We start from the raw sequence: 12,998 nt of genomic DNA on the forward strand, positions 1-12,998 counted from the left end.
GGAGAGCCAGGCCACTTGGAGTTGAAATCCCAGCGGTGACACCAGCCGTGCAGCCCTGGACCCCTCTCTGAGCCTCAATGTCCCCCTCTGTAAAATGGGGATAATAATAGCAGCTTCCCCTTGGGACAGAATGAACTAATCCCAGGGGAGACCTGTCAGCCTGGACTTTCTGGAGGGGGTTGTGCCTGCGCAGCTCGGAACAATGAGTCAGAAGCAGCCAGCAGAGACACAGAGCGCACGGGAGGTGGGGGCAGGGCTTGAGCAGCGGCCAGAGGAGAAACCAGTTGGGAGCTTTCGGCCCAGGGCTGGGAGTGGTGGGAGGTGAGACCTGGGGCCCTGGCCTAGGACGAGCTGGGGCTTTCCAGGATCCCACCCCAGCCTCCCCACCCCACCTTGCTAGCCAGGGGGCTGACATCCCTCCCCACTCCCCAAGCAGATTCCCTTGTGCTGGTCCTTCCACCTAAGCTCTCCCCACACCTCTTGGCCTCTGCAAATCCTGCCCATCCCTCCATAACACACATAGTGTAGGTCTTGCTTCTTCTAGGAAGCCTTCCCTGCTCTCTGCCATAGCCATCTCTCTCTCTCCCCCTGTGTGTGTGTCTCTCTCTCGGTCTCACACCCTTCTGTGGCATCGCCTGTGGCACAAACTCACCATGGTGGGTTATTCTGTAAATGGTGCACATCTGGAGCCCATTAACTGTTAACAACAGGCGCCTCCGAGGCCTTTACATCCAGTGTGGTGTGTACATACCCCTCACCTTGCCTGATTCTCAGCACCATCCTATGGGACGAGAGGGATAAGCCCATTTGACAGATGAGGATGCTGAGGCCTAACAGGCCAAGGGGCTGCTGCCCAACGGTCTAGAGCAAGTCAGTGGGGCAAGTGGGAATCAGGGGTCGCTCTCTTCCCTTCCCAGGGCAGGGGGCCTGGCAGGAGCATGTTTCTTTTCTGTTCATTTGCAATCCCTCGGTCTATCCTGCTCCTGTCCTCGGGGCCATGCAGCCTCCCTCTCCTGCCCACCGGCCTCTCTGCCATCTGAAACCCGCTGCTACTATCACCACTTTCTGCATGACTGCCCCACCTCACTCTCCAGGTGCTGCCTGACACCCGCAGGCACTTCATATGCATCTGCTTCATAACCATGGCTGAACTGAGGCACCCGCCGGGCCACTGGGAACAGCAGAAGAGGAGGGGAAGCCCTGGCGGGAGCGGGTGGGAGGTGCTGCCCCTTCCCAGCTGGGTGACCATGAGTTGCAGCCTCACGTCTCAGAGCCCCCTTCCTGCCCCCAAAGGGCAAGCTGCCTTCTTTTGATGAACCCACAAAGCTCCAGGGTGGGTGTGGTTTTACTGATGAGGAAACTGAGGCCCTGGGAGGCCGGGAACCAGCCTGAGGTCAGAGGTGAGGCACTGAGCCCCTGCTTTTCTTTTTTTTTTTTTGAGACAGAGTCTCGATCTGTTGCGCAGGCTGGAGTGCAGTGGCAGGATCTTGGCTCAATGCAACCTCCGCCTCCCGGGTTCAAGCAATTCTCCTGCCTCAGCCTCCCAAGTAGCTGGGATTATAGGCGTCTGCCACTGCACCTGGCTAAGTTTTTGTATTTTTAGTAGAGACGGGGTTTTGCCATGTTGACCAGGCTGGTCTCGAGCCCCTGACCTCAGGTGATCCACCTGCCTCAGCCTCCCAAAGTGCTGGGATTACAGGTGTGAGCCACCGCACCCAGCCGAGCCCCTGCTTTTCTAGGCCATTTGCTGATGTCACGGCACCATGAGGCTGGTGGGGCAGGGAATGTCCTCAGAGTCCTTTGAGAAGCTTTAAAAATTCCCCGAAGGAGAGGCTTCCTTCTGTGCAACCAGGAAGTCCACAGGCAACTTTCCCCTTCAGGGGCCTGGAAGCCCCCATTAGTGAACCGCCCTCAGGGGCAAGGCCGCTCTCCTTAGGAACCTGTCCTAGAGGAACAGGCCCATTCTTAGCACATACTAGATGCTCAGCAAACACTTACTGAAAGAATGATTTGGATCTCATTTAGGAGGGGTGGGCAACCGGGGAGGAGTGGCTGCAAGGGATGGGAGAGAGGGGGTAAGGAGGGCTGCGGCCAAGAACTGTGGGTCTCTCAGTTTCTGACCTTGACCTCCAGAGAGTCCTGTTGTGATGGAGTTCAGACCACACCATCCCCTGCTCAAAGCCCCAACGGGCCCCTCATGCCTAGCCTTCCCCCAGCGTTCAGAGCTGGGCCCTCCAACCCCACGTGTCTGACTCCTTTTCCCACACACTGGCCTCCTGGCTGTTCCTAAACTCAACAGCACATTCCCTCTCAGGCCTTTTGTGCTGTTGCCACCGGCTGGAACATTCTTTCCCCAGACATCCTTCCTCTCTTCTTTCAGATCTTTGTCAAAGGTCATACTCTTGCAGGGGTCTTCTCTGACCACCATGTCTAACATAACACCCCACCCATCTCTCTCCACCTTTACCCTGCTTTGTTTTTTATTCTGGAACTCATGGCTGCCTGATGTTAGCTTGTAGGTTTACTTGTATACTATGCATCTTCCTGAGGAGAGAGGAGAATATCTGCTCCGTGAGGGTAAGCTGGTCTGTTATGTCCACTGCTGTAGCCCCAGAGCTGGGCACATGGCCACTGCTCAATCAGTGTTTGTGGAAGGACCTTTTTATTCTGCTAATGAGCAACCTTATGTTATGTTATGTTATGTTATGTTATGTTATGTCATGTTATTTTTGAGACAAGGTGTCACTCTGTCTTTCAGGCCAGAGTGCAGTGGCGCAATCTTGGCTCACTGCAGCCTTGAACTCCTGGGCTCAAGCGATCCTCCCGCCTCAGCCTCTAGAGTAGCTGGGACTACAGGTGCACACCACCATGCTCGGCTATTTTTTTTTTTTTTTGTAGAGATGGGGATCTTGCTATGTTGCCCAGGCTGGTCTTGAACTCTTGGCCTCAAGCAGTCCTCTGCTTTGGTCTCCCAAAGTGCTGGGAATGCAGCTGTGAGCCACTTCCTGGCCAATGCCTGGCCTCTTCCTATCTCCTATCTTTTTTTTTGAGACGGAGTCTCCCTCTGTTGCCCAGGCTGGAGTGCAGTGGCACCATCTCAGCTCACTGCAACCTCCACCTCCCGGGTTCACGCGATTCTCCAGCCTCAGCCTCCTGAGTAGCTGGGACTACAGGCACGTGCCACCATTCCTGGCTAATTTTTGTATTTTTAGTAGAGATGAGGTTTCACCACATTGGCCAGGATAGTCTTGATCTCCTGACCTCGTGATCCACCCACCTCGGCCTCCCAACTCTTCCTATCCTTTGTTCATGGAGTGCCTCCTATGTGTGGCCCTGTGTGAGGTGCTTTTTGAATAAGTAGCCTCAGCAGAGAGACAGCAGCTCACTTCATGCAGGTTGGCCGGAAGTAGCAAGGGTCATCAAGTCAGCGTGTGGGAAGTACCCTAAGCACAGTAGGTGCTCATGAACAGTAGCTTCTTTTAGAACAACTTGCCTATTATCAGATGGCCTCTCTGGGAGCCTGAGAGCCAGTGTTGGGGGGTAGAAGGTGGGGGAAGGGGAGAAAGCTGGGGTGGGGAAAGAAAAAATGTGATTAAATTTTAGGAAAAACGTTCTGAAAGGCAAACTGTGCAAAGATGGAAGGGACAAGCTCCCTGTCAGTATCAGGAGGCTAATGGAGCCCTGGTGGCCCTGGAACCAGGACCAGCTTTGGGATCTGAAGCCAGAGGATGTGAGGATTCAGAGGGCGTCCTCTTGAGGTTAGGGTGGGCCAGGCCCCAGAGCTTGGAGCAAGCGGCTTGGGGGAAAGGACCAGGCCGGGCCCAGGCAGGTGGAAGCCATGGCTCTGGCCGGGTCACAGGGCGGCTGAGGTTTGACCTGGCGGCCATGATGGGCTCTGGACCCAGGAGCCACCCGGGCACAGGATGGGACGGATTGAGAGATTGGTCGTCCAGGCCTTGAGTGTGCCCTCGCTCCTCCCCACCTTCCGCCGTGGCCTTGAGCCCCTTGCGCCCGCGCCCATGGGGTTAAATCTCTCCCTGTCTCTCTCTGCTCCAAGTTGTTTTCCAAGTGAGGCAGAGAATGGTTCTCTTGTTACCAACATGGCTTCTGGGCATTGGGTAATGCGCTCCCTCTTCTCCCGCAGCGCCACAAAGGGACCTTTTGTTCCCCTCCCTGCCCCTCTCACTGGCTCTTCCCGGCCCCCCACCCACCCCAACTCCCTCCTCCCCCCGCCGGCGCCCGCACCCCGGGGCTGCGCGCTGACCGTGGCGGCCGCGGCGCCCTCCCTCTCCCAGCGCCTGCACTGGCGGCCGCCATCTTGCGAGCGGCCCTCAGGGCGGCCTGGCCTTTCCCGGGGTTCTCGGGGCCGGGGCAGTCGTAGGGGGCGGCTGGGGCTCCACAGGACGTCCGTGACCCACCTTGCGTCCCCCAGGGAGTGGCAGGACCCTCCCGTCCCCAGCCTCCGCGCCAGGCCTCGTCCCTGCATGGGACAAGAGGCAGCCCTCCGCCATTTCCCGCGGCCTTTGCCTCCCGGGAGCGGCTCCCCTCTGACGACTGAGTGGACTGCGCTTGAGGGGGCCGCCGCTGGGAACCAGCCCCTCCAGAAAGAGCCGTCTCTGCACCCGCTCCCACCCGTGGGAAGCACCAGATGGGGCTGTCTCCCGAGACAAAGCCTAAAACCAAATGTACCGGAATTTTTGGAAACTGAAACACAACTTGTCCTAGATAGGAATGTCAGGAAGCCAGCGAGACAATGAAGAGTCTGCCCTCCGGGGACACAATTTCTGTCCACTGTCCCTGCCCACGTCCCCTCACAGCCCTGCAAGGTGGGTGGGGACGGCTGATGATGCCATTTTCAGATGAGGAAACTGAGGCACAGAGAGGCTCCACAGCCAGGACTGGGCGCTCATCCAGTTGACTCCAGGGCAGATCCTCTCTTCCCAGGGCAGCCACCCCCGCCTTGCGAGAGCCGGTGCCCGGGGGAGGGGAACGATGGAGACCTGGGCAGTTCACCCAGGCCCAGGAGCCAGAGCCCTGGCAGGTTGTACGCAGCTGCTCCCAAGAGGCACCCCTTCCACCCCTGCACCAGCCCTGCCTCCACAGACGCGCAAAGGAAGCAAAGGCACTGCTGGCGAAGAACCTTGGCATTCCAGCCGCGCACAGACACCCAGAGAGGAAACCCGAGCACCCGGAACTGGACGGGGTGGCGGGCAGGGGCAGGGCGAGGGCCATTGAGTTCAGCGAGACCCTGGCGGCCCTCAAGGAAGACAGATAAATCAGTGAAGAGCCCCTGTGCTGCAAGAGGGGGCCTGGGCTACCCAGGAGCGCCTAACCTGAAGTTGGGAAAGGAAGGCTTCCTGGAGGAGGTGACTGTGAATAAAGTCTCAAGAGACAGTAAAAGTTCTGCAGGCAATGAAAATGAGAAATGGAGTCAGGTGTGGTGGCTCACACCTGTAGTCCCAGCACTTTAGTAGGGTGAGGTGGGAGGATCACTTGAGGCCAAGGAGTTGGAAACCAGCTTGGGCAACAAAGGGAGACTCTGTCTCTATAAAAAGATTAAAAAATTAGCTAATCATGGTGGTGTATGCCTGTGGTCCCAGTGGTCCCAGCTACTTCGAAGGCTGAGGCCAGAGGATCACTTGAACCTGTGAGGTCAAAGCTGCAGTGAGCCGAGATCACACCATGGCACCCCAGCCTGGGGGCCAGTGAGACCCTGTCTCAAAAAAAAAAAAAAAAAAAAAAAAAGAAATTGAGAAAAGGGTAGGAAAGCAGATGTGAATGGCAAAACTGGTGGGGAGAGGCACCCCAGGCCATGGGCTGGAGCAGAGGGCCTGGCAGGGGTGGTGGGAGAGGCAGCAGAGGGAGGAGCAGTCAGCAAAGTGGCTACAGAGGTCAGCAGGGAGCTCCTGAGGACCAAGGGTGGCCTGGGAAGGTCTGGGGACTAGATCCTGAGGGCAGTGGGGTGGTCACTGTAGGATTTCAAGGGAGTCAGATTTGTGTTCTAGAAAGGTTGTCACCATATGGGCTGACCATATGCCAGTCTGGTTTATTACTGTTTTCCTAGCACCTAGCTCAGTGCCAGCACACAGTAGATGTTCAGTAAATGCTTTGAATCAATACACAGATGCCAGCGGTGTATCCAGAGGCAATGGTTAACTCCTGCGGGGGTCCTTCAGCTTCAGTTTCCTCCTTTGTGAACGAGGGCACTGGCACCTGCCTGGTGGGCATGTTGTGATGGTGAAGGGAGCATGGCAGTTTGGGCTTGCTGTCCTGCACATGGTCAGCGCTCCGTAATGGCAGCTTTTATAAAACGTGTGGAGGATGTGCCAAGGGGAACATGGGGGCAAGGACCCTGGGCAGGAGTGGTCAAGTCAGCCAGAGGAGAGAGAATAATGATGACAACAGTGACGTTGATCAAAGGCTGAAGTTCTTCATGTATTTCATTCATGTCATCCTCAACACAGTGAAGGAAGACGGCACCGTAGTTATCCCTGTGTTATTTTCCAGGAGGCGGCGGCTCAGAGAGGAGTGACTCGCCTGAAGCCCCGTGACCAATGCATGGTGGATGGAAGTACATGGAATGCCAGAGCCAGGCTGGTGACTAGTGCTGGTGGTGGGGACTGGTCAAGGCGGCCGCCAGGGAAGGGATGTGAGGACATGGTCTAGACTGATGGACCAGATGGCGGGGGCAGGCACAGGGGGAGGGAGGTTTCAAGGACACCCCTCAGTTTCTGGCCCAGGTGACCAGGTGGAAGGTCATTCCATCTCCTGAGTGAGGGACACAGCAGGACAGACAGGCTTGGGGAGGGACTGTTGGGATGTCTGGAGTCTAGGAGAGGATCCAGGCGGGGGATGGAGGGGAGGGCGGAATGAGCTCATGGGGCAAGTGGAAGGCTTGTGGGCGGTGGAAGAGCTCCAGCCCCCGGACACCTAGCCAAGGTCAAGTAATAACGACAGTAGACGTTACATAGCCTTGACTCTGTACAGACCTCATCCTGCATCCTTACGTTAACTCATTGAACCCTCCCAACCATTATCAAATTGGAGGTACCATTATCACACCCATTTTATAGTTGGGGAAACTGAGGCAAGAGACATTAAGTCTGCAATATTGGAATAGGCAAATCTGTAGAGAAAGGAATGTGGGTGAGTGGTGGGCTGGGGCTGGGGGCTGGGAAGGATCACGGCTAACGGGCACAGGCTTTCTTTTTTGGGTGATGAAAATATTCTAAAATGACTGTGAAAATATTGCACAACTCTGTGAATATGTGAAAAACCACTGAATTGTATGCTTTAACTGTATGAATTGTATGGTATTTGAATTTCACCTCAATAAAGCTGTTATCAAAAAGCAAGAGAGAGAGAAAGAGAATATTTGTACTTGGACATTTTTGCCCCTGGGTGGAGATTACTCCACCTCAGGAAGCAGTAAACCCCAACCACCAATTTTTGGAGGCTTGCTGCATATGACTTTGGGGAGGGGTTGGGGAAGGATGGGGTAGGATAGTGTCTCAACTGCTCTTCCTGGAGGAACGAGGGCCCAGCCAGCAGATCACCCAGAAGTTTGGTGCCCCAGCCCCTCCTAGAGGAACCCTGGTGTCTGCTTGGGTCCAGGAGCACACAGTGGCTGCCTTCCTCCTGGTCCTCCTGGTCCCTGCAGGTCATGGGCTGGAGGCCCCGGATGATCTCTGTGATGGTCACACTTGGCTCCTCCCTCCACAACCCAACTGAGGCCGGGAGGCCCAGGGTGCCCTGGTGCCCAGGGGCTGTGACTGACCCATGGCATGTGCCAGGATGGGGACTGTGAAGAGGCTCCAGGGACCCCCTGGGTGTGAGCCAGTGGGAGAATGAAAAGAGGAAGGAAGAAGTCTGCAGGCCTGCCCCGCCCACCTGGAGGGGTCAGAGAAGGAGCCGCACTGTCCAGGAGGGTGGGGTGGCCAGCAAAGTGGCCTGGAGAGACGAGGAGGAGAGGGTTTGGGAGAGTGCCTTCCCATGCCATGGCACCTTCTCCAGAGCAGGGTCACAAGCATTCGGGAGGGAAGGAAGTGCAGACAGCTAGTAGACAGTTCTTTGGGGAAGCTGGGCTGGGAAGGGAGAAGGAGTAGAGCAATAGCTGTTCTTATTTTCTGGGCTGAGAGGAAGGAATGGGTAGAGGGGAGAAGAGCTGCTGACCACACAGAAGAGGGGTGGGCCAGTGGGAGAGGGGCTCCTGCAGAGATGGAGGGTTCTAGAGCTGGGTGGGGACCCCCCCACTCCCAGGGGGGCAGCAGGTGGGGTGAGGGCTGAGAGCTGCAAAGCTGGTGGCCGGAGGGGAGGCCAAGGGGCCCTGTCCAATGGCCTCTCCTCTCTGCAATAGAGGAGGGGTGTCAGGAGTGTAGGGCTTCAGGGGGTTTACTGTCTCTACTGAAGGTCCCAGAAGAAGGAAGCCTTGGGGACCAGAAAGGGTGGGTGGTGCTGAAACAGGGTTGTTCTTTCTCTTTTGAGAGCTCCGAGTGCCGGCCATGTGCCCCTGGCCTGGGGAGCAAGGGGCCTGTCCTCTGTGGGTTTATTTACAGCTTTTCAGAGGTGCCCCTGCCTGGTCCTGGGCAACTTGTCATCAGCGTACCTGGTGTGGATACTGAGGAGAACTGAGAGAGGCTAGGTAGCTCCCGGTGCTTCCCCAGGCCCCCAGCCCAATCCCTCAGCTGAGGACTGCACCTCCCTCTCCCACCCAGGCTGTACCTGTCACTGCCCTCCACTCCACCAGGCTCAGCACACAGTAGGGCCTTAGTCAGTTTGCCCTTATGCCTGTATGCTCTGGGCAGATTCAAAGCACTTTCCCCTAACTACCCACAGGGAGCCATCTCTCCACCACTACCCCTATGCACACACACTCCCACTGGGGCTGGGGAGAGTTCCCCCGACCCTGGACCCAAATCAGGCACTTCGTCCTGAGCGAGCCCCTCCTGTGCCTCATTGACCCACTCGAAGTCCATTTATTCTTCCTTTTGACACAGTCCTGATGCCTTGGGTGCTTCCATTTCCTAGGCTGGAGGTGAATTAGAAAGGTGCATGTGAGGAGAGAGGGCCCAGGAAGAGAGAAGACAGGTGGTAAGTTGGTTTTGTCGATAACCTTGAAATTTGCAGCCAAATTTCAAGGGAGGCCCTAGAGCCACTGTATAACACAGACGTGACACCTATGGGGCACTTGTTGAAGGACACACGGATGCTCTGCTCGTTTGGTGGCTGTGATGACTTCATGCAAATGGCAGCTACATTTGTATGACACTTTGTTAAAGCAAACTAGGTATAAATAAAGATTCATGCCCAAAGATCTGTATTGCGATGTAATTGTGAATAACTGGCCACAACCTTAATCAACAGTAGAGGATTACGGCCAGGCGCAGTGGCTCATGCCTGCAATCCCAGCACTTTGGGAGGCCGAGGCGGCCGGATCACCTGAGGTCATGAGTTCAAGACCAGCCTGGCCAACATGGTGAAACCCCGTCTCTACTAAAAATACAAAAATTAGCCGGGCGTGGTGGCGGGTGCCTGTAATCCCAGCTACTAGGGAGACTGAGGCACAAAATTCGCTTGAACCCGTTAGGCGGAGGTTGCAGTGAGCCAAGATCATACCACTGCACTCCAGCCTGGGTCAGAGAGCAGGACTCTGTCTCAAAAAAACAAAAACAAAACACAAACCAGTAGAGGATTGGTAAAGTGCATCATAGCATAATCCTGTGACAGAATATGACACGGCCACTAAAAATGATGCCTATGAGGATTTATTTTTTTTGTAGCACCACGAGGAACTTGGGGCCACAAGTGTGTTTGAAGGGTCAATGGTCAATGCCACACAAGTAACAAACTAACTGCCGAGTCTAAACATCTTAACATCTTACTTTTTTTTTTTTTTTTTTTTGAGGCAGAAGTCTCACTCTGCTGCCAGGCTGGAGTACAGTGGCACGATCTTGGCTCACTGCAACCTCCGCTTCCCATGTTCAAGTGATTCTCCTGCCTCAGCCTCCCAAGTAGCTGGGATTACAGGCGCCTGCCACCATGCCCAGCTAACTTTTGTATTTTTAGTAGAGACGGGGTTTCACCATGTTGGCCAGGATGGTCTCGATCTCTTGACCTTGTGATCCGCCTGCCTCGGCCTCCCAAAGTGCTGAGATTATAGGCATGAGCCACCGTGCCCAGCCTTTTTTTTTTGAGACAGAGTTTCGCTGTGACGCCCAGGCTGGAGTGCAGTGGCGATCTCGGCTTACTGCAACCTCTGTTTCCCGGGTTCAAGCGATTCTCTTGCCTCAGCCTCCTGAGTAGCTGGGATTACAGACCCATGCCATCATGCCCAGCTAATTTTTGTATTTTCAGTAGAGACAGGGTTTCACCATGTTGGCCAGGCTGGTCTCGAACTCCTGACCTCAGGTGATCTGCCTGCCTTGGCCTGCCGAAGTGCTGGGATTACAGGCGTGAGCCACCGGGCCTGGCCAACATCTTACTTCTTAACACGATATGTGAGGCCCTGGAAAACCTGACCTCTGCTGGCCTCCTTAGCCTCCTCCCTCACTGCTGAACTGCTGTGATTCTCACAGCTGGTTTTAGTCTATGCCTTTGCATATGCTGTTCCCTCTGCCTGGAATACCTTTCTTTGCTGTCCCCATCTACTTTGGTCTAACTTCTACTCCCCCTTTAAGAATCAGCCCCACAGGAAGATTGCTTGAGCCTTAGAGTTTGAGACCAGCCTGGGCAATGTAGTGAGACCTCATCTCTCCAAAAAATTTAAAAAATTAACTGGGTGTCGTGGCACACACCTGTGGTCTCAGCTACTTGGGGGGTTGAAGTGGGAAGATTGCTTGAGCCTGGGAGGTCAAGCCTGTAGTGAGCCAATATTGTGCCACTGAACTCCAGTATGGGAGACAGAGCAAGACTTTTTCTCAAAAATAAATAAATAATAAAAAATAAGGCCAGACACGGTGGCTCATGCCTGTAATCCCAGCACTTTGGGAGGCTGAGGTGGGCAGATCATCTGAGGTCAGGAGTTTGAGACCAGCCTGGCCAACATGGTGAAACCCGTCTCTACTAAAAATACAAAAAATTAGCCAGGCGTGGTGGTAGCTACGTAGGAGGCTGGAGGCAGGAGAATCGCTGGAACCCAGGAGGCAGAGGTTGCAGTGAGCTGAGATTGTGCCACTGCACTGCAGCCTGGGCGACAGAACGAGCCTCTGTCTCAAAAAAAAAAAAAAAAAAAAAAAAAAAGAAAGAAAGAAAAGAAAAGTAAAAGAAAAAAGAATCAGCCCCAGCATCTTCTCCTCCTGGAAGCCTCCCTGGCTTCCTGGCTCGGCTGGGGTTCCCTTTTCTGGTACCCCCTATTCCTCTGTTATAATTTTTGGTTGACATGCTGATCCTCCACTTCCAGCCTGTGAGTCCCTCGAGGGAGAGACTGTGTCTGCTTTGCCTCCATGTCCCAGTGCTGGCCCCATCCTGGCACATCTGGGCAGGAAGTCACACGACCTGGTTCTATTCCTGGTCATGTTCCTGCCCAAGCCACCCCTTCGGTTTCCCCATCCAAAATGTGGGAGAGCTGGGCTTCGCCAGGTCACTTCTGAGGGTACAATTGTCCAGAAGATGGACAGGGCTGGCGTGGCCCAGGCCTGTGCCAGGCGCCCAAGATTGATGGTTGAGGGCCATGGGCAGTTCCCTCGGTCAGCACCCCCCTCCGTGGCTCCCTGTAGCCCCATGTAGAGAATGGGGTGGGTGTAGAGAGGGGGCGGAGGGCTACATGCCAGGGCCTCAGCAGACCAGACCCCACCAAAGAGGCTAGCCTGGCACCCCCCAGCAGGAAGGTGGCCCCCAATGGTTATCAAAGGCCAGCGGAGCCCCTCCCTCCAAGGATGAGGGGGTGTCCCTGACAAGCAGGACCATCCGTCAGCCCTGAGCACAATGGGGTCATTAACCCCTGACCCCAGCTCCTTTTTAGCCACTTCCTCTGAGGGCTGAGTGTGTGGGGCTGAGAAGAACAGAGCAGGGATTTCTGTCAAGCCTCGCTTTTCAGCGAGGGGCCGAGGAGCAATGGCTGTTTGGCTGGTCCCAGGCTCTCTAGCTCCCAACCCCTGAGGCTCCCTCGGAGGCCTGGGGGAGCCTCCCACTCTCTGTCCCCTGAGAGGGCACCCCCTTGGCCAACCACCCTCAAGCCAAAGCAGTGTGTATGGGGAGGGACAGATAGAGACCCTGAGAAAGAGACAGAGACTGGGAGAGAGGGAAGCCGAGGTGGGCAGATCATCGGAGACAGACACTTGAGACCCGAGACGGCTCCTTTCCCTTTACAAAGTGCATTCACAGGAAAATCATAGACCAACCCTGCTTGTGAAATTAGATGTGAGAATCCTAAATAAAATATTAGCCAAACAGATATATGCATCATGCCCAAGCTGAGTTTATCTTAGAAATGTAAGGATCATTTAACATTTGAAAAATCTATTAGTGAATTTATCACATTAATAAATTAAGGGAGAAAAGTCATATGATCATCTTGGCACTGGAAATCAAGGTCAACATCTACTTAAGATAAAAATGTTTTAGCAAACTGGAGATAGAAAGGAATTTCCTTAGGCTGGGCATGGTGGCTCCCAGCACTTCAGGAGGCCAAGGCAGAGGAATCGCTTGAGCCCAGGGGTTCGAGACCAGCCTGGGCAACACAGTGAAACCCTGTCTCTACAAAAAATACAAGTTTAACCGGGCCTGTTGGTGTGCGCCTGTAATCCCAGCTACTTGGAAGGCTGAGGTAGGAGGGTCGATTGAGCCCAGGAGTTTGAGACCAGCCTGGGCAACATAGTGAGACTGTGTCTCATAAAAAAGAGAAAGAAACTTCCTTAAACTGATAAAAATTATCCACAAAACCCAGCACAAACACAGTTCTTAAAGGGGTAATGGACACATTTCTTAAAATCAGGGATGGGTTTGCCCCTCATCCATGAGTTGATTCAACATTGCACCTGAGGTCCTAGCCTGGAAAGTAG

The 12,998-nt window shown here is 54.7% G+C and overlaps 1 protein-coding gene across 2 annotated transcripts in view; it reads left to right on the top strand.

Moving 5' to 3' along the window:
• Positions 1–7,355, top strand: part of POLR2F (RNA polymerase II, I and III subunit F) — an 86,109-nt gene extending 78,754 nt beyond the window's left edge. For both annotated transcript variants that reach the window (XM_016939157.4, XM_009438374.5), the window contains one exon: positions 6,508–7,355. Coding sequence is in view for 1 of the 2 variants with exons in the window: in XM_009438374.5 (XP_009436649.1) it covers positions 6,508–6,532 (25 nt within the window). In the remaining variant the exon portion in view is untranslated. The remainder of the gene's footprint in view (positions 1–6,507) is intronic.
• The last annotated feature ends 5,643 nt before the right edge of the window (positions 7,356–12,998 follow it).

The sequence above is a fragment of the Pan troglodytes genome, chromosome 23 (genome assembly GCF_028858775.2).
Source record: "Pan troglodytes isolate AG18354 chromosome 23, NHGRI_mPanTro3-v2.0_pri, whole genome shotgun sequence".
Classification (NCBI taxonomy): Eukaryota; Metazoa; Chordata; class Mammalia; order Primates; family Hominidae; genus Pan; species Pan troglodytes.